The sequence below is a fragment of the Micropterus salmoides genome, unplaced genomic scaffold (assembly GCF_014851395.1).
Source record: "Micropterus salmoides isolate LMB-PRFRI ecotype aquatic unplaced genomic scaffold, ASM1485139v1 Ms_hic_scaffold_10, whole genome shotgun sequence".
NCBI classification, from domain to species: domain Eukaryota; kingdom Metazoa; phylum Chordata; class Actinopteri; order Centrarchiformes; family Centrarchidae; genus Micropterus; species Micropterus salmoides.
In genome coordinates this window covers 22,641,703-22,662,370 of record NW_024040041.1, presented here as the reverse complement: position 1 = coordinate 22,662,370, position 20,668 = coordinate 22,641,703, and the positions used below count along the sequence as shown (strand labels likewise).

The 20,668-nt window shown below is 40.3% G+C and overlaps 3 protein-coding genes across 3 annotated transcripts; all 3 read right to left on the bottom strand.

Annotated features, from left to right (window-relative positions):
* Positions 1-1,184: 1,184 nt before the first annotated feature.
* tyk2 (tyrosine kinase 2) lies at positions 1,185-12,056 on the bottom strand. Its single transcript, XM_038702689.1, has 24 exons — positions 11,905-12,056; positions 11,132-11,332; positions 10,633-10,756; positions 10,409-10,541; positions 10,131-10,294; positions 9,465-9,843; positions 9,192-9,377; positions 8,708-8,865; positions 8,498-8,615; positions 8,206-8,389; positions 7,958-8,061; positions 7,686-7,853; positions 7,469-7,556; positions 7,105-7,232; positions 5,453-5,588; positions 4,934-5,085; positions 4,681-4,831; positions 4,506-4,597; positions 3,716-3,905; positions 3,257-3,375; positions 2,300-2,472; positions 2,098-2,215; positions 1,864-1,974; positions 1,185-1,763 (listed from the first exon to the last, which is right to left on the bottom strand). Exons 1-24 carry the CDS (start codon positions 11,930-11,932, stop codon positions 1,620-1,622), a joined length of 3,549 nt encoding a protein of 1,182 aa, XP_038558617.1. The 5' UTR covers positions 11,933-12,056; the 3' UTR covers positions 1,185-1,619.
* A 3,123-nt stretch (positions 12,057-15,179) lies between these two features.
* Positions 15,180-18,794, bottom strand: LOC119891235 (hsp90 co-chaperone Cdc37). The gene is made up of 8 exons (XM_038702663.1): positions 18,423-18,794; positions 17,841-18,122; positions 17,546-17,651; positions 17,332-17,447; positions 17,044-17,166; positions 16,292-16,474; positions 16,125-16,196; positions 15,180-15,955 (listed from the first exon to the last, which is right to left on the bottom strand). The coding sequence occupies exons 1-8, from the start codon at positions 18,528-18,530 to the stop codon at positions 15,818-15,820; spliced, it is 1,128 nt and encodes a 375-aa protein (XP_038558591.1). The 5' UTR covers positions 18,531-18,794; the 3' UTR covers positions 15,180-15,817.
* Positions 18,795-19,895: 1,101 nt separating this feature from the next.
* On the bottom strand, positions 19,896-20,643 carry cmc4 (C-x(9)-C motif containing 4 homolog (S. cerevisiae)). The gene is made up of 3 exons (XM_038702676.1): positions 20,506-20,643; positions 20,349-20,424; positions 19,896-20,272 (listed from the first exon to the last, which is right to left on the bottom strand). Exons 2-3 carry the CDS (start codon positions 20,404-20,406, stop codon positions 20,136-20,138), a joined length of 195 nt encoding a protein of 64 aa, XP_038558604.1. The 5' UTR covers positions 20,407-20,424; positions 20,506-20,643; the 3' UTR covers positions 19,896-20,135.
* Positions 20,644-20,668: the final 25 nt, after the last annotated feature.

The window sequence follows — 20,668 nt, the reverse complement described above, 5'->3', positions numbered from 1 at the left end:
GGCTTCTCCAATATGCAAGATCCAAGATAGCAGATTAGATGATAGGTATGCCTGCAAAATGTGAAGTTCGAGAGACCCTAATTCTAGGCTGGACTGTGGTGGCTTGAGTCAGCTGATCAGACAGTAGAGTTCACACTGTTATTGACAGTCCAGGCAAGGACAGCAGGGGCCGGTGTCATATCCAGAAGTTTCCCCCTAAGATTATTTGTCAGATCTGATCAGATGCTTCATGACCAAACACTGTCCAGATACAAAATGGCCAAGAATGCTTCTTATGATCCTTATTGGAGAGTCAGACAGGAGACATTCAGTCATATGTTCCCACAATGTTCAACAGTATGCACACAGAGTCTGATGGTAGCAACACCCTGGACCATTCCTTAGTCCTGGCTATGTCCAGTGATACATTCAGGCATTCCTCACATTAGCCTTTTGGCACTTTCTTTCAAACACACCTGTAGCAAGTGTTATATTAACAGTGTGGTTGGAATGCCCCTGGTTATTGAGACCCTTCTATAGCTGTTCATTTGCATTGTACAAGACTGTGTCTAGACTGCTTTTTCCAATGCGATATGTGGAAAATATGTCTGCAGCAGTGTTGTGGTTGAGGCTCGGTCCATATATCAGGATCTATTTAGTGTATGAGACTTGGTCTTTCTCGAAATGTATGCACATGGCGGATTCAAACAGCTGCATTTGGCTGCTCCTCACCTGCTGCATGACAGGATAAGTGTATCAGAGGGTTCTACTGGTGTATGATGCATCTTGGTAATATGGCCTGTCTCATATCCACACAATTCTATGTGGTTGTTTACATTAGTAAACATTAGTCCACTGTCAGAGCAGGAGCATTGTTTTTTTTTTGTCACAGCAAGGTTGTAGGGGCATTATTGCCAACAACTGGACTGGTGTGGTGCAGTCAGTAATACTGTATGTTTTAAATTTTCTCAAGTTGGACCTTTCCTACCTATTGGCATGTGAACAGGCACCTAAGTGGTCAAGAACACAGGGTATTAGGAAAGACCATTCCCTGGGTCAGTGCTCACATTCCTTGTGATCAGTGAGTTCTTATTTAACAGAGATGTAGCTGTGCTTTGCTGCCAATAGGATGTTTTCTTACACAGATCTTAATTGCACAGTCTACCAAACATTTTTATACACTTTATATAGTATTTAATTACAGGGCATGTGTGAAATGGTTTATTAGATTTTGAATATTTTCCATTGGATTAAACAAACTGCAACGCAAAGTAAAAATATACAGTGAAAATGGTAATGTCCCATTCTTACAGAAATTAATACTTACTGTGATATATACAAACCAAGAACTTTTGAAAGACAAATGCTGACATTCAGTGGCCGACAGCCCAAGGCATCCCCTTTTCTCACAACGTTAACCCATCACAAAAAATACACAGATTTAATTTATTATTCTGTTAATATCACATATGAGAGTATAGCAATGTCCTTTTACCAGACACCTACAGTATAAAGACATCGATTAATGGGGGCAGCAAGCATTTCACAGCAGGAAACTACATTATTGGCTACTCTGTAATATATGGTTTTTATAGTGGCAAAGTGATGACATGTAGACAAGAAGATCTCCAGAGTCCTGATCAGCAAATCTGAGCCGAGGAAAAGTTTATATTAGACTGCCAGTCGTATGTTCGGCGAATAGCATCAAACTTTTCGATGAGGGAACTGAATGATGGCCGTTGTGCAGGCTCTGCAGCCCAACACTGCTCCATTATCCTCTTAACCTGTTGGTAAAAAAAAAACAACAGTAATTTAAATGAAAATATCAGGCTACTGATGATGCCAACAAAATGTCAATTTTATTTAATGGGCATGTAATGTTACCTCATGCGGGCATTCTTTGGGACAAGGCAATCGCAGCCGTTTCTCCAACAGTTTTATGAGTACCATCACAGTCATCTGTCCCTGGGCTGCCTCCATCATTTCAAAGAACTTCTACAAAAAAACACAAACAGGTGCATTGTGCATTTAACACAGGGATTCAAAATGTACTTAATTTATCTTACATGAAAATATATGCAGGTTAGAGCTTGTTGTAAGAGGCTAGTAATGAAGTACCGTTGGAGGGCTTTGGCGATGGTCACAGCGGGTCAGGATCTCGTACAACGTAACGCCAAAGGACCAAATGTCAGAGGAAAAGGAAAATTTACTCTCCTTTAGGCACTCAATGGCATACCTGTACAGTACAAAAAAATAAGTTTAGTGGCTGAATTCATGGAACAAAACATTGAATAATGCTGTTAAGGGCTGCATATCTCACCAGAACACTGGGCTGTCCCCATTCTCACGGACACGATAGTAGATCTCGCCTTCAGGGATGTATTTGGTCAGACCGAAGTCTCCAATCTTTACCAAACTGTCATTTTCCACTAAGACATTTCGGGCGGCTAGGTCTCGATGGATGTATCGCTTCGACTGCAAGTAATCCATGCCCTTTACGAGAGAACAACAGAAATAAAAGATGCATACAATTACTGAGAGAGGGCAGAGTGTGGATTTGGAGTGTGGAGTATGGATGAAGTTTCAATTCAAAACTTTAAATGTCTGACTGTCGGTTGGTCTGTCCAGACTGAAACATCTTGACAACTGTGAGATGGATTACCATGACATTTTGTATCATCCAAGGTAAGCAGATGATGAATCCTAAAGACTTTACTGATCTATGAGTTTTCTGCTTGTGGTTTTAGGCAAACTGTTTCAACAACTATTGGATAAATTACACACATTCATGTTCCTCTCAAGATTAATTACACTGGGGATTTGTCTAGTGCCATCATCAGTGTAATTTCAATTTGTCCAATACTTTAATTTATGATCAAAAACATGCAAAACTAAGGACATTTCCAACTGCCTCAGTTGTTTTGTGCTGATGAGCAAATGTTTGGATGCTAACACGCTACACTCTAACTGTGAACATGGTAGCCGATAGCATGGCTGTAATCCCTTTCACCTGTTATCAAACAGTACATTCAAATCATAAAACTTGACAAATTTACAATATCAAGGCTGGCTTGAAATCTACTAACTGGCCAGAAAAGATGCAAATGCAAATGAAATTAAAGCTTGAGGCAATTTTCAGTGTATGGAAGTTTTCATACTGTACATAGCTTTATCTGAAGGAAGAAACACAAAACCACATTTGACGACATACAGCACCAGGAATATTGTCAAATCAAGTGGAAATGTAGATAAGTACAACAAAACCACCTAAACTCACCTGACAGATCTGCTGAGCAAACATAAGGCACTGGGGCATACCAAGTTTACGTTTGGGAAGGTACTCTCGCAGACTCCCCAGAGGAAGGTACTCCATTATTAGCTGCACCACTTGTCCTCCTGTCAATGAACAATGCAACAGTGCCTTTATCCTCCTATTCCCATTACTTTTCAAAGGCAAGATTGACCTGCGGCCAAAGCAGGTTATGAAGGACTGGTGGTGCTCAGCATGCTGTGTGTCAAAAGCTCAAAATATTGACATACAATGTTGTACATACAGAACTGCACTTAGAATAGATTTTCAATATTTACAGGGAACAGTAGGAACAAAAAATCAATTCCCTGAATCATCCATTGAGCACTGTGAGCTAGACAAGACAGTATTGAGCAAGCACACCTTTGCACATGCAGACACTGTATATTGTTATTTGAAGCAGACAGATGACAGCTGAGGACTCACCAAGTTCAGTACAACAGCCCTTGTACTTGACAATGTTTCTGTGATAAAGGGACTTCAGGATCTCAATCTCCTTCATCCAGCCCTCGGGCACCTGACCATCCTCCTGTTTCAAAGCCTTCACTGCCACACGCTCTCCAGTCCCATCGTTGGCCGGGTCATACAAGTAGAGAGTCACCTTTCCAAAGTGACCCTGGAGACAGAAAAATGAGATTACTCTCTAAAGGCTCATGCAGACTACACAACTTTCAGCGTCGGCTGATGGCCGTGGCGTTCACACTACACAGCTTGCCGTCTTGTGACAGGAGTCTTGAAGTCATTGTGGTGTTCACACTACGTCACTGATCGGTGACAGGGGATCACACACTACACAAACCTACAACCGAAACAGCTGTTTGTTATTGTAAAGATAGCAATTATAAAGACAAAGAATATGGGTGAAAGAATGGATTGGCCCACGAAGGTAGCAGGGATTGTCTGAGCTACAGAGAGAGCTGGAGGTGAGTAAAAAGGGTTTTGCAGAGAAAAAGTAGCTGCTTCCAGATATTTGGCACGCTAGATATCTGGTTGGCGTCGGCGATGTTTTCGAAATGTGTCGGGAGCCGTTTTGATGCGTTGTTGAGTAGTTCACACATAACGACTGGCGACCACGGATCAGTCGCTGATTTACCCCTGATCACAGCCTGACGGTCGCCAAGCTTGCCGACCGGCAAATCTGGCTAAAAACCGTGTAGTGTGAACTAGGTTTAACATACAGGGACATGAAAACTACAGGTGTGGTATTAGAACTCACCTCTCCTAAGTCGCGCATCTTTTTCAGGTAGCGTTTATGGAACAAGCTTGGGTCTTTGTCAGGGAGAGCTTCACTTGGGGAAATATCAGGATCTGTGTGCAGAAAGAATATTAATAAATACACCAATATAGGTTGGAAGATAAACAAAAAGTAAGGTGAACAAGTAAAAACACACTTTTCATCATGATTTCTGTGAGCTCTCTGAGCACAGTGAGGAACGAAGGCCTCTCCAAAGGCTCGTAGGTCAAACACATGCTGATGAAGCTGGCCAGTTCCTGGGAGGATGGCTCAGCCAAACGGCCCTTTTGCTGATAAAAGCGCTCTTTCTGTTCGGGGGGAAAAGGTTCCAGTGTTACAATTGTAAGTCAGAAGGATAAAACAGGCAGGTGCAGCTTGTGGCTGTTTGATGATAAATAAAAAGGTCCTACCTCAGACAATGTGCTGCCACTCATGGGAAGATCGCCATTGTTGCAGATTTCAAGCAGAGTAACGCCAAAGCTCCACTGGTCAGCAGCACTGCCAATGGATGCACCGCTGTCAACATATTCAGGGGCAATCCAGGGGATACGCTCAAGACGCTCTGCAGTGCAGAAAAAAAAGAAAATAAAAATTACATTGAAGTTATGAAGTTATGTGTAATCCCAATCTGGTCATTTTGAAGAACTCCAAATAACAGCAGAATATAGTTTAATATTGTTCAAAGTTTGAAAAAAATAAATAAATAAAAATTCGGACAGGCTTAAATGACACATTTTGAGGTAAAACGGCATGACAACAGGAAATAGATCACAAGATCTATCTGGGTTGAGGTTTCCTGTTTCCTAAATCTGACTGAAATGAGGCAGAATGATACACAAAGTACAGAACACTGATGATGGGAGGTGGGAGACGTTCTTGTGAAGTGAGATTAATAAAGAGTTTGTATAAAGTGAGTTGCTGGTACTGACCTTCCCGTGAAAGGACACTCAGGGAAATTCCTGGGTCACTCAGCTTGACAAAAGGAGTAGTACCATGCTCCAGACCACGCCTTGCCACCAGAATATTTTTGGCACAGACGTTTCCATGAACCAGCCGTTTGGTCTCCTATAATTATAATAGTGGTGCTGGTATTAACTTTTTGGGTCGTTAAAATAAGTTTATCACAGACTATTAACGCTAGTAGGCAAAAATGAACTTCCCTTGCAACACTTCTCTTAAAGGTTGGTCTGATAAAAATAAAATTTTATTTTCTGCCTGCAGCTCAGATTTAAAACAGGGTGTCCAGTTAAGGTGCTTGCACAATGACAACGCCAAATAAACGCCAAACTACTCCAACCAACACCAACTGCTGGATCAGTGTGCGCCGTCAGTCGGTGTTCGTCGGTGTCAGTCAGATGAAGTCTTAAGAGTTTGACATGTCTAGTCGGGGCAGGTGGAGTTGTAGAAAGTCCGACTAATGTGCGCCATTTTCCAACAAACCGCAACATTCTGAGTGTTCCCTTGACAACTAAGCCCATATTCGGATGCGAAACGTCAGGGCACAATGATGTCAATGCAGGTTAACAAGGTGTCTATTACTCGCTCCTCTCTCTCTCCTTTTGTGCACAATCTGAATCAGAACATGCACTGGAGGAAGCGACATGTGTCGGACCGAAAAGTGATCAGCCGAAAATGGATTGCCCTCCCGCGCGCAACATGTTAAACCTGTAACGCCCTGAATCTATACATTTACAGTTGCTTTTATCTTAAACAGTCATAACGTGTAAATAAGCATCACTTTATGTGGTAGCAAAGGTATGTCTTTGTGAAACGTTGATGTTTCTTGTAACGGAGTAAGTTGAAGTGTTTGCAGTTTATCAGGCCTGACAAAACGTTATTATAAACAATAAAATTTGCCTATTGTTGCTGATAAAAAGTGTCTCTTTTGCAATTATCCTTATGACATTAATTTTTGCCAAAAAGAGATTGCTCAATAAGTCCTTATTACCAGTTGCAATGCATTTAAATGGCTAATACAGCCCATATAGCCAATTCAGTTTTACACATGCCAAAAAAACTGATTCCACCTCACTACTTTTGACTAAAAGGATCTCAAAATGAATTGATTTTAATCATGAGCGTTATATTTGAGTTATGGCTGATTATAGCTCAACCTGTTGAAAACCTTTAAAAAGGCTAATTCAGCTAGTAACAGGTAGTTTTCACTTGCCAAAAGGTGATTGCAGCCTTGACCTTGTGACTTAATTGAGAAAAAATAGGCAACAAAATTCTGTCTGGTCAGTTGCTTTCTGGGCAGTGTGAACTGGTTGGTTTTCTGAACATTATAAAGACTGAAACAGACTACTGCCAACTTGTAATGTTGGTGTTGGTATAAAGTTGGGCGATGTGTGAGCAGTGTGCGAGCAGCTTTAGAAGGCTGCACCTGATTCTGACTCAAATATTTTACCTGCTGGCCTACAGCAGCTGATTGTAGAGTGAGACTATCTGGAGGAAAATTGTACAACACTTGTTTTACTTCACTATCAGTTCACTTTAATGACCACTTAGCTGTGTTGTCATTGAAGTGTATTGTATTGAATTATCTGTGGCATACAAAAAGCCAAGTAGCGTTTGAACTCACAAGATAATTGAGGGCACTGGCAAGTTGTTTTGCAACAATGAATTTCCACTGAGGAGTCACCGATGCCTTTTCTTTGCGGAGGAAAACATCCAAAGGCCCGAACTCCACAAACTCTTCTACCATGATGTCTGTAAAGGCAGAAACAAGTCTCTGGTTTAGCCAAAAGAAAAATGTAAACAAGCAGCATCCTCTTTAAAATTAAACAGGGTTAAGTGTGGTTTGGCATTTGCTTCATGTTTCACTGAACTCATAAATTTGACTATAAATACTGATCGCATAGGTGATGGGGAAGTAGCAAATGAGGAAGTCACACAACTAACAGTAGAAGTGTGTTTTTGAAGATTAACAGTTTTACTGCACTTACTTTCAGATCCTTTCACCGACACACCATGTACAAACACCAGGTGACTGTGGGATACCTGGCTCATGAGACTTGCAGTTTCAAAAAATGCCTAAGAAAAAAAGAAAAAAAAGGAAGTAATGTTGAAAGAGATCAAATACATTAAGGTCATTTTAATATCTGTTTAGCTTCGATTTACTACCACTGGTTTTGCCATTAATGCAAAGATCACAAGGCCTACCAGTGCAATATCTTGATGGCTTTGGTCTAGAATCTTGAGAACCACTTGGATCCCTTTGCGGTCAGCAAAGTTGTTGTTGAACTCGTCATCATCATTTTCTCCTCCACCTCGCACCAGCAGACGTCCTGAGTAGATGTTAGTTCTGGTCCCGCGGCCCAAATGCTGTTCCTGCTCATAAACACAGCACCAACTGGTCAGTCACAGAGCTGAGAACACAAAGCTTGTCACGTGGAACAGATGGTCATATGGAGGTGGCAAACGGGTTTCATCACCTGTATGAGCTCTCTGTCCTTGATCTGATGGAAGCGTAGCTGGGTCATGTTCAGGGCCAAAGAGTGATCGGCACCTTGCCTCATCACCAGGAGGTTGGATAGCTCTACATCACACAAACACACACACAGACAAACCTATGGAAAGCCTTGAATATACCACAACACAGAGTAAGTTCAAAATACACAGGAGGACTTTGGCATAAAGCAGCAAACCGTGTCTAGAATTGAAATGTCAAAAGTGCACAAACCTGCCTGTCTTGGCAAACAGCACTTTTTGACAGTAAAGCTGTCCGAACCAGACTTGAGTACAAAGGTCTTGAGGCTGTCTGTGAGCTTCTTCACACTGGAGAATTCTCGGTCCCAGCCCTCCAGACAAAACATCCCACCCTTGTGCTGAATCCGAAACTGCTTGTGGCTTGGCGTCGAGTCGTTCTATGAGCCGTACGCACATATTAACACGGGTGTACATACGGTAGCCAAAATCTTTCACCATCACCGCATTGCAAATATTTCCCGAGAGGAGAGTGGGTGTTGACTTACCTCATTTTTGTTCAGGACAGCTAGGATGATGCGTTGATAGTCGAGAGCGCTCCACCGTACGAGGAAAGCTCCGTCCTCTGCTGCCTCCTTTTTCAGCTTCAGTAGCACAAAATCATCACTGGAAACACACCAGAGTTGTGATATAACATACTGTGTCTCTCTATAGCCTGTTTGTGTCTGTATGTGCATGTGCAACAGGAGAAAACTCACTGCATAGGCCCATGCAGTCCGTTGGCTTCACTCAGCACTACCCTTGGGGGAGCCACTTCATGACAAAGATAGTGGTGGGCGTCTGCAGTCAGCCGGTAGTATCCATCTAGGAGGGAGCTGAAGGAACGAGCCTCCTGGCTGGAGTTCATCTGAACCTCCTACATACAGATACAGAAACACCACTAGCTTACAATCAGAGCTTCCACCTACAGACACATACAAATTCAAAACATAATAAAATGCCCAAAGCATACCAAAACCCAAAGCTCATATAGTCATAAACATATAGAATTGGAGAATATATGACAATCCGGGCAGATATCCATACTGTCCAGTATATTCAGACTCTTTAAAGATTGAACAATCCGATCAGTAGAATGACTAACATTCATTATATCAATTCGAGTAATGCTTCACGAGCACATTTACCAATTAGATTAATGTATTGAAGCTTTTACATAAAAGGATAAACAAGTACTCTCACCATGCAGTGATTGTCCTGAGTGCTAATGCACACATTAGCTCCAGTGATGGCTATGTGAGTTATTTCAGGGAAATCACAGAAGGAGGTCCATTCATTGGGGGTGTTCACATTCGGTTGGCTGGACTGCTGTTTTGTTTTCTTTATGTATTTCATATAGTCGTTCCTGAAGTAAGTGTTTGCCTGCGCCTGGGTAAAGAGAACGAATTAACAAAAAGTCCACACCAACAGAATACACAACATGCCACAGAATCAGAAGCTTGAAAATGAGTTTACCTTATGACCGGACACCTTCCTCCACTGAATCCCCTTGGTGCCAGACACCATTACTTCATGTGTGGGGGGAGCTCTGAAGTCATCTTTCGAGCCACCCTGGGCATGAGTGGTGTTTGAGAAAGAGCTACTTCCATCCCCTTCCTCACTCAGTTCCAGGTGGGATACAGAGAAGGTCTCCGTGCCAAATTCTGGTGCCAAGTGTTCAAGAGTAGAGATGTACTTATACATGATCTCATGGGTGCCCAGCCGCCCCTTATCCACAGTGTGCTGCTGGAAGGTCTCCACAAATTCTGCAAACACCCGCCGGATCCTGATTTTTGTCAGGAAGTTGTCTTTGGAAATATGTTTGGCGAAAGACCTTGGAATGCAGCGTAGGAAGCTGAAAAAAATCCAGTGATTAAATTTGATTAGAAGAAGCTTTGATGATCCAACGAAGAAACTGGATTGTCACAGTAGCAGAAAATAGGAAAGAAATAACAGTACAACAAACAACCTAATTATAATGAGATAAATACATATACAAATATAGACCATTATACATCTTTGTTGACAAATTTACAGATTTAAGTGCAATTAGTCATTGTTACTATTTAACAATTTTAGCTGTACATACTATTAAAAAGTTACAGCTAAAACAATATGTGCTCCTCCTTCCACAGCAATTACCTGATTTTTTTGGCAACATCTTGTAAGGTACAGCCAGTTTGCATCGCCTGGTGCGAGAGCTGAAGTACAGCCATCCCCAAGCTCTCATTTTTGAAACAACTTAGCTCCTCCTCTGACTGAACGTCTTCCATCTGCACTACTTCGTTCACAAATTCATACTTAGCCTATTATGGAGACACAAGAAGCAACGCTGTTAGGAACTTAAGTATTGTGAGCACAACAAAAAAAAGCATTCAAGTAACACACAATAAGCCATAAAGATAATGTTAAACACAAACCTGGCCGAATAAGTATTCTAAGGATGTGAGGTCAAGCAGAGTAGAACCCCCTGAATTTGTCCCAGATCTGAGAGCGTAACGGGATACAGTAGGCCCCTTCTCATTGAGTCCGTGCCAATTCCGAAAATAAAACCTAGGTACAAGGAAACCGGACAACTAATGTAAATATGATCAGTGTGTTTCATCTGCTTCCATAATACAGTGTTATAAAAACACAGACTAACCTCATACAGTAGTGAAGTACGAGGCTGGAGTTCTCCTCGGCACGGAAAATGTGGTTTGGACTGTACCAGCAGCAAGACAGTGGATTGTACAGAGCAAACAACACATGGCACAGAGGAGTTATCCCTGGTGGAACAAAACACCAACTTTACACACATGCCACCAGCAGGCTAAAATAACATGAAGACAAACTCATATGTAAACATCCAAGGAAGGTTAAAATCAAGAGCAACTGGACTTGGTTGAGACAGTCAATGATATAACCTCTGTGGGGTGGTTGTCAAGATTCAATTTCTTTTAAACATGGATTCTATCTAGACTCCACAGAGGTTAAACTAAGTTTTCCTACGAAACGTCTTCGAGTATCTTCAACCAAGTCCAGATGCCCTTGATTTTAACCTTCCTTGGTTCCCCTATGACCTGGATGACTGTGAACCTTCAGATACATCATTTGTAAACACAAACACAGAGGGTCTATTTGGTCAAGACGGTCACGCTCACCTACAGCCTCTGCAGCAGAGATGCACAGCGTCTCTGCTGTGACTTCTCCACTTGAATGGGTCAAATATCTTTCCCCTTCCTTAGTCCAGAACAGGTAAACATGGATGCCCTGACTCTGGGGAGGCTCAGACAGACCCGGAAATGCCCCTGGCCTTGAACGCTTTGACCACCCACTTCCAGACATGGTGAGGACAGCCAAATCTCTTGACACACACACACACACACACACACACACACACACACACACACACACACACACACACACACACACACACACCAATGTAAACCACAGTTATTTAGCTGTTTCATTGGATGACCTAAATTACGCGTTAAGCCCGAGATTGCATAAACTACAGACTGACGTAAACACAAACATAAAGCGACATATTGCGCTTGTCTAAAATAACATAGTCTGCACTTGTCATTTCACAAGACGATTAATTTAGAAAACTAAGTTGGTACGTTAACAAATGACAAAAAAAATATAACTTAGTCATAACTAAAATAAAGATGTCAGTTAAACGATTCGAACGAAACGACTTCCGGGGAAAGTCTAACTTATTGTTTACATTACTCTTCAGCGCCAAATAAAGCACAACAGCAAGTCTATCATTTGTTCATATACATGCTAACACACACTGACAGGATGTTCCCCTAAAACATGGGCTATCATTTATTTACGTTGTATGCGGTGCCATGGCAAGAAAATATCGAAACATCATTAAAGGCATATACGTGAACGTAGCAACGTGTATGGTTATAGAGTATCTTACCATTTAACGGCGCGTTTTTGAAGGTCATGCATAAAAACCTAACAGGCAGAGAAGAACTGACCGCCAGGCTCCATTATCTCGTGAGCGTATTTCCCCCTTCGCCTACGTTTCTGATGAAGTCTGAGCAACGATACAGCCCGAGTCTTCCCGAAACTAATCAACACGGTCACTCCCTCCAGCAGCGTACGAGCACGTACGCGAGGGCTGACCTTTCAAAATAAACGCCAGACGTATGTCGACAAAAATAAAAGGGATGAACACTCTTTTATGCAGTCAGTCAACATTGAATTATGAAGATAACATTTGGGACGGTTGCCTTGTTAGCTTTGGTGGAAGAAATATCCAGATCCTTTACTCATGTAAAAGTAGTAGGCTACTAATAACGTTACCACTGTAAAGTTTAAGGTTCAGCTTTGTTCTCATTATACAATACATGCAAGATATTGCACAATAAAATGCAAATGTGGCCCCCTCCACACTTCACACACACATAATGTATAAACAGATTTTCAAATATTGAAATTAGAATAGAATAAAATACTCTATGACAAGTAAAATTCCTATATTGAAAATATTACTTAAGTAAAATTATATAATTATAATCAGTACTCAATGGGGAAAATGTTATACTATTATTTCCTTAGATTATTATTCATGCATTAATGTAAAAGAAAGATTTTTAAAAGACTTTTAAACTACACTGTGTGGGATTGCATCTAATTTCCATCAATTGTTTGGTTGGTAAAAATCTTCAAAATGCTTGTTTTGTCCAACCAACACTCTGAACTGCAACATTAAAAAATAAATTAAAATAATTAAAATGGAAAGCAGTTAATCCTCACATGTGAATCTGGAACCTCAAATTTTGAGTGAAAGAGTGAAAAATTACTTTATTTTCTAAATGGTTGCCAATTAATTAACTAATTGATTAACTGACTTATCATTTCAGCTGTACTTGTATATACTGCTGGGTAATTTAATTTCTAACAAAACATCTTTTTTAAGCTCCTCATATGTTACAACTAATGCTGTCAGAACTGTACTGTAAAAAGTACACCATTTAATTCTGAAATGTAGTGGAAAATATAAAGTAGCATGAAAAGACTCATAGAAAGTACAAGTAGGCTACCTGAAAGCTGTATTTGAGTAAATGTACTTATGAAAATTACTTAGAAATGTACTGTTACGTTTCACCACTGCTTGTTAGTTATACTGCAAGCCTAATTACGCAACAAACTTGCATTATTGTCCTGTATCATTAGTTTGGTCTTTTGCAGTGTGTTTGGGGAACTTCATGCCTCAACCTGCAAATTTCACATTACTCCATAACGTATAGCGTTTTTAATTTGTGGGTACAGAAAGAAAATATGGAACCAAATCTATAAGTATAGAAGACATCAGTACTTACTCTGAAATTGTGTACTATATTTTACTTGAGTCCATTTTATTCTACTTTATACTTCTAATTACAGGCACACATAAAAATCTAAAAGGGGACATTGAGTATTATAAGTATTTAAATATAATTGTGAAAGCAGGGCTTTTAAAGTAGATCAGATCTCTACTTCTACCACCACTGGATATTTATCATACATGATTGCTGTTGGAAAAGGTGCTGTTCTTCGTCTGTGTCTTATTCTCAATGTGAGAATCATCACCATCATCATCTAGCTAGCTATAGCAGCAGTCATTTTGCAAACATAATCAGCTGAGGGGGTAAAATAGTTTACATTGGGGCTTTATCAATTTGGTTCTTTTTTTTCATCTTTATTTTGTCTGTGCCCTGTTTGGATCAATACATTGGATTTTTGTTGTAGAAACTGCATGAAGAATGCGTACTGTCAACAACTACCTCTTAGGATAGCATTATACTGAAAGCGGTCTCTAGTGTCCATTTCCAACACTACAAATTCCAGCATTGAATCAACACAATGTCAACAAAAATTCATAAACCATTACCTGCTTCACAAAGATTTTTTTGCATTGCTGCAAACGTTCATTTTGACTTGATGATGAAAAGCACAGGTGTAATAAATCCATGGATTGGGGCCACACTCATGCTTACCCTGATATGACACATTTGTACAATGTTTATTGAGAAGATTAGGCTGCTCTCCCAAACATTGGTACATGTATGGTAGGCTATATCCACTGTGCTTTCATTATCATTTCCTTCAATATCTCACTATCAAGTCATGCTTTGAACACAAGGTAACAGATTTCCCCATCTAGCAGCATAAGATAATTTAGTCAATGAAAAGGAAGCCATCAAGTAACTGATTCACACATCAAGCACTAAAAAGCCAACCATCAATTAATCAGTCAAATACAAAGCCCTCCACAAACACACCTGTAAACAGGTTCATCCAGTGTTCTTGTTATTGCGTGCGTCTCACTTTATCATACAACGGGACGTTGTTCATCATGAGCGATTGTTGTTTAATGTCAGCTGTTGTCTGATAATGCATTGTGCACCTGCCATTCAAAATCCTCACCCGCACCCAACAATAGTGGCTATCAGCCACCGTTCTATCATGTCAAATTTTGATAGTATTTTGGTCTGCTCTTTGTCTTGACTAAATGGAGGTTGAGGTCTCCGTCATGTAATTTGTTTGCAATGTTAGTCAGTCCTGGTGTTACAATCAGGTGCTTTGTCATATACAGTTATTACAGCTTGGAGCTAAAACAGGCCCATTTTTTCCCACAATACCTTCTGGCAGTATACGATGAACAGTCTTATTTTGTGATTTCCAAGACAGTCAAATAATGCTTTTGTATAGCTTGTTTCACTTAGTGATTGTTTTTTTTTGACATCAAGCAAATTCCAACTAAGCACTCTCACCTTCCAAATACAAAGCATTGAAAGTGGAAGTATAGAATCCAACCACATCACCTAATGAGGGCCAATCATTCTTAGGCACTTGCACAGTCCTTTTTATCCACTTAATTGGAATTCTAATTTGGAAAAGGTGGGAACAAGTGGGGTCCATGAAAGCCATCAATCATGCCCGAGCACTACAAAGCTCACCCTTACGACTCTTATTTCCATTTATGTGCTAATGGTTGGCAGAACGAGTGAAGCCAGTGTGGCCAATCGTCGTCAGGCCTGAAATCAACAGATTTCTGTGTAATATTGGTTATTGTCTTGTAATGTCTAATGGACACCATGATGTACTGAAGGCCATGGCATATTTATTTTTCTACAGTCTATTTACCTGTCATTTGTAAATACCAAATGCATTAGAAAACCCATGCACAGATGCACTAGCGCCACATTATTAAGTAGTGGTTACCACCACTACAGGTCCCGCAGGTGGATCATTTTCTTGTGAATCTCTAACTTTTTGATTTCAAAAGCATTTCACCCTTGTCGCCTTCAGTTTCTAAACATAAGCACAACACCTTGATCTTGAATACTTATAATTCAACCTTTAGTTAAGCAAGATTGTAGAAAATGTCACTTTGGGGAAATAACCATCAGAATACATCAGTTGCTCAAGCTCTTAAAAAAAAAAAAAAAAAAAAAAAAAATTATATGCACAACCTGAAAATGTATGGAACATTTTTCAACTATACAACAGCACAAATCAAGCAGGCAGGCATATGTGCACATACAAGCCCACACAAATTGACAGTTGTATACAAATAAATGTAAAAATACAGCTTTAGTGATGTCCAAACAAATAAAATACCTAAACACAAGCAGCAGTACTTTGCTAAGCAGGAGATACTGATGCAACGTAGTTGTGCTGTCAGGTGAAGGCTAATCCCTTAAGTCTCAGCTAAATATTTTAGAGAAGAAGAAGAATTTCATTGTTCCTTGACAAACTAGTCATACACATAGTGGAGTTGCAATACAGTGGGTAAGGTTAAGTACATTTGCAGAAACAACAAATCACAGGCTCAGTGTTGGTCATTCCTTCTTAGTTTCTTCCTGCTCCAGTTTCACTTCCTCATAGGTATCTTCCGCTTTATCATCCCCATCGTCTGTCTTGGAGTTTGGGACCCAGAGGCCAGAGTCTATGCACCTCTTCATGTGAGCCTTTGCCTCCTAAATTGAGTAAACAATCACTTTTATTAACTTAAAGAAGGACAAAAATACATACGTGTATCAGATAACTACATATTTACATAACTGAAATATGATTCCAAGGAAACTTTATTGGTCAGACACTATATATTATTATTATATAAATTCTGTAGGCTTTAAAGAAACCTACCGTTGGGTCCATTTTGCTAATAACCTCCTGCAACAATTGGATGTCCTTCTCATCAAAGCATTTCTGCATCTCCTGCAATTTAGAACATACTTTGTAAGGCATTTCAAATGAACAAGAGAAGATAAAAAGGAGATTGCTGAGGCTTCTTGCAAACAAAAAGAACTTACGAGTGGAAGGGACTCGTATACTTCAACAGGATCTAGCCCTCCGGGTCCCAGGCGCTTTTGTCGCTCCTCTTCCTCATATTCCTTCATGGCCTTTTCTATGCGGATCTTTGCCCTGCCCCGAACCCGCTCCTTAAATGACTCCAGCTCGTCATTGAAAGCGTCTTGGTACTGCTGATCTGCTGTCTGTACGGGGACGCATCATTTAGTATGTTGGTGGCGACACAAATGAGCATTTAACTGCATTTAACTGAGCATTTCTTTGGGCTTTTGCAACACAGGAATCTTTTGAGGAACTTAAAAAGTCACATATCATCTCAAGTTACTGCAGTGACGTCCAGGTGTACTGCAGTAGCCCCCAGACTATTTGGGTGTGATTACAGGTGCAAAAAAGCCCCCTTCTGACCACACCCAATCAATTAACTTGCAATTCCACTGGAAGAACCAAGGACTAAATTTAATTCCTCTACAATTGTACAAGCGCCTATTATTCTATACTAATTATACTTGTATCATTCACAAATTATTGACGTAGAGGAATAAGGGAGACAGAGGAATATGTGGTCCTTGCGTGAAAACTGCATATCAAAGGCTGTTGTTTTTAATCCATCATTAGAGTAATTTGTCTAATATTCACAGTTCTTCACATGTAAAGTCAAATAGGAAAGTTGAAAAGTCTAGTTCTTCTATTTACTGCATAGTTCCTGGAACATTTGGTTAAACCATTTGGTAAAAAAAAATAAAAATACAGTTACCTTGATCTTGGCAAAAAATTGACGAAAGCAACCACGGGGGTCCACCTTGAGGCTTTTTGCCAACTCTAGAATGAACTGCATGACGATAGTCTGATGTGCCACTTGCTCCATCAATGCATGTTTCTACAAAGAAAAGGAAGCATTTATAATAATGTACATATTTTACAGAACACAATGGCTATGTAAGGAATACTTGTGGCAAATAAAAAGGATCCCTGCGTGCAATGTATGGAATGAGTGCCCTTAAACCAAAATGTTGAAAAACACATTCTGTTGTGTAGTGTTTACCTCCTCAACTTCAATGTCAATGCACATGATGACCAGGTAGTTGGCGGTCTCTTCACATACTAGATGAGGATTGTCAGAGAGGTACTTCTGGCTGTCATCCCAACGTCGTAACATGCCTGTAGTATAGACAGCAATGAAGGACCACCTCTACTTACAAATACTAAAACCCTGTAGCATGCAGTATATATGGTGAATGGATGTCAATAATCCTTACCAAAATGTTTGATCTGCTTCTCATACTTCTCCACAAAGGTTTTATGCTTTTTCTCCTTCTCTTCTTCAGTCTCTTCAGCAGGATCCGGGCTGACATTAACAATGCTCTATGGAGGACAATCAGAGGCAGAGAATAATCATTACAGACTGATCAAAAACCATCTTACAGAAACTAGTTAACTTGAAATGTATGTATGTTTATGCGTGACCCACAGCTAATTCCTCCAATCACATACCCACTTCCACGTTATCCACTTTTGAATAATAAATTAACGGCCCCCCATTTTCTGCCTCACCTTGCTGAAACCTTCCTTGCTGAGCGTGTCGACGTTCCATGGCATCTTCTTCTCTTCCCGGTTGTGCTCTTCCATCTTCTTCTCCCACTCCCGTTCCTCCTTTTTCAGTTTCTTCTCCTCAGCCTGGGCTTTAATCAACTCTGCTTTGGCATCATCTGTTTTTGAAACAGCCAGCTCTTGTATTTTCTTCTGCACCTCTGCCAGTTTACGTCGGCTCTCGCAGTGTGCCTTGTTTATCTCTTCACCCTTTTTCTGAAATTCTTCCATTCGTTCCACACGTGCCTGAAGTACAAACAAGGGTTTCATGCCCACCATAGTCTTTGACTATGCATACCAATCTATCTGCAATACATGGGTATTATACAGCCACAGTCTTGAACTATGGTGAACATCCACTCTCTCCTATTTGTTTTTTCTAATTGAAAAGGTTAAACATTTGTAAGTTAATATTAGTATAACCTACTCGATTATAATAACTGTACAGAGCAACAACGTGAGTACAGGAAACATGAAGTTACCAGCTAACAGTTACAGTATAATGTTTACCAATTGTACTGAATATAAACATATTTGAATCTGTACCTGGTGTCTCCACCTAAAGAGGCTGGGTGTGTCAATGTTCGGATGGGTGTCATCTTCATCGTCTGACACCTCAATGTGGTCCCACACGCTGTAGTCTATCCTAGACATGATGCCAGCAAGAACCTAACCTAACGCAAACAGCGTTAGCTTGGGATATGACTCGGCTAAGTTAGTGAGCTAAACGCAACTAATCCGACTCTTCAGGCAAAAACGCATATAACACAAGAACGCACTTTTCAGAAATGTGTAATTGTGCTCAATGCAGCAGCTGGCTGTGTTTAGCCAAGATAAATCTGACAAACCTACCCAGTGCGGGCTAGCCCGAAACTGCTACAGGCTTCTAGAAAGAATAGCTGCTGCAAATTTCCGTTTGACGTCAGTACGTCATTCCGTCACACTGACGTACGGCGCCGGAAGCCTGTAAGAAGAGCTTTGTCGTTTATCAAGTTATTTTTCACATTCATAAATTAATTAAACATAAGTAAACATCTATATTTGAAAATGGTGTCAATATTTATATATATATAATGGATTTTTTCTATTCATTCATGTATTTCAGAATTAGCATGTGTAGCCCAGGCGCGGTGTAGTCTTCACACATCCTATAAGGACTATTTTTCCAGTTAGGCCTATAACGTTACTCATTTCACTTTTACGTGTGAGTTTTCCAAAACCTCCCTGGCATAAGTTAATATGCTTTGCTTCTGTAGCAATGCAATATAATAAATAAATCACTAATCTCAAAAAAAGATTTCCCCTTCAACTGCTGTAAAGAAAACATTTTCAGAATCAGAAATACTTTATTGATCCCCGAGGGGAAATTCTTTAAAGGGGAAGGGGACATTAGTTCTCTGCATTTAACCCATCCTATTTAGGAGCAGTGGGCTGCCATCGTACGGCGCCCGGGGAGCAATTCGGGAAATTTTTTCTCTTTTTATTGTAATGGATTGTTCATTCTTTAGCCAAAAAAGATGGCACACTGACAAAACTAATTTGTTAGTTCATGGTAAATATCGACCTAAATCCAAATAAATTTGTCGCACATGGATACATTTATGTTGGAGAAAAAAATGGTATTTTCTCTACAAGGTATTTGCCATTGATTTAGCCTACTCCAGGGTGCAATAGTAAAAACTGTTCATACTGTGTCTGTTACACAAATACGTAAATGTATATTTAGAGTATGTCAGAAAAACGTGAAATGTCTTTGCTATTGAATATTAATTGAATATTATACAGTGATACAAACCGGGCTCAGTCAGGGAAATGTCACTCAAGCACAGTTTGTACACACATACACAGTCCTGAGTATAAACAGTGTATGAGTCTGATCAGCCAAAACACATTTAAATCACCTGAGGTGTGCAGGGCCTTTAACAAGTCACATATGCAGTATAACTGCTCAGTGCTGACATGCACAAACTTGTGTCTCATACTTGTTAACAGGGTGTGGATACAATAATGTGAAACGCCTTAGAAAATAATTCATTCGAACTTTAATAAATACTACATCTGACAGCTTATTCAACTTTATGATGTGACCAGAGTGACATTTTGAGTTGTCAAACCCTGGAGTAATTAAAAATATAGTTAACACTGGAGATGGTATGTCAGCTCCAGGGCTCATGATACTTGCAAAGAATATTACACAGTCAATAAAACATTGCCACAGTGTTTCTATCAAAATGTCCATCAAAAGGATCCCACACGGAGCTAAGTGTTACTTGTGCTCTTGGTGGGCTTTGAGTCCTTGAATCCGGAGCAGCAGATGGACTTTCCAGCCTGCGTCTCACAGCACCGCCGCATCTCCCTGATCACGTCCTCACACATGCTCTCTTTGTATTTGTTAGCTGCAGGAAAGGGACGGAGTTAGCTGAAAGACAATATCAGATCTGCTTTACTGCCATTCAGGTGACTTTTAAGTACCTTGCAAACACGTCTGAATAGCACATGCTTGTTTTTGACACGGATCTTTCTGTGGCATAGCCTAACGTTGGGCTACCTGAAAAGGGAACAGACAGGGACGATATTCAGAAGTTGTCCACTGGTTTTAAGCAAATAAATATCAGGCACTGACTCCCACCTTTTATCAATCTGGGTGGTTGGCAGGGACGTATTATGGTGAGGTCTTTAGTGAAAGGTCGATTTTCGTTAGCCGCTAATGTCACTTCCTTCTGCGACTGCTGCGAGGCACTGTTTTGGTCACGTGACAAGTGACCATCCTTGGAAAAGTGCAACAGCGACAT

What these genes read in the sequence shown, in the direction of transcription:
- tyk2 (XM_038702689.1), bottom strand. Translation starts at nt 11,932, where the DNA reads ATGACCTTCAAAAACGCGCCGTTAAATG. An exon ending in CTCTGCTGCAGAGGCTGTAG is followed by an intron (nt 10,757 to 11,131) that starts GTGAGCGTGACC and finishes TTGTTCCACCAG; the next exon opens with GGATAACTCCTCTGTGCCAT. An exon ending in GAGTGTCCTTTCACGGGAAG is followed by an intron (nt 5,086 to 5,452) that starts GTCAGTACCAGC and finishes TCTGCACTGCAG; the next exon opens with AGCGTCTTGAGCGTATCCCC.
- LOC119891235 (XM_038702663.1), bottom strand. Translation starts at nt 18,530, where the DNA reads ATGTCTAGGATAGACTACAGCGTGTGGGACCACATTGAGGTGTCAGAC. An exon ending in TCTTTAGGTGGAGACACCAG is followed by an intron (nt 18,123 to 18,422) that starts GTACAGATTCAA and finishes TTTGTACTTCAG; the next exon opens with GCACGTGTGGAACGAATGGA. An exon ending in GAAGCAGATCAAACATTTTG is followed by an intron (nt 17,448 to 17,545) that starts GTAAGGATTATT and finishes TCTATACTACAG; the next exon opens with GCATGTTACGACGTTGGGAT.
- cmc4 (XM_038702676.1), bottom strand. Translation starts at nt 20,406, where the DNA reads ATGCCACAGAAAGATCCGTGTCAAAAACAAGCATGTGCTATTCAGACG. An exon ending in TATTCAGACGTGTTTGCAAG is followed by an intron (nt 20,273 to 20,348) that starts GTACTTAAAAGT and finishes CCTTTCCTGCAG; the next exon opens with CTAACAAATACAAAGAGAGC.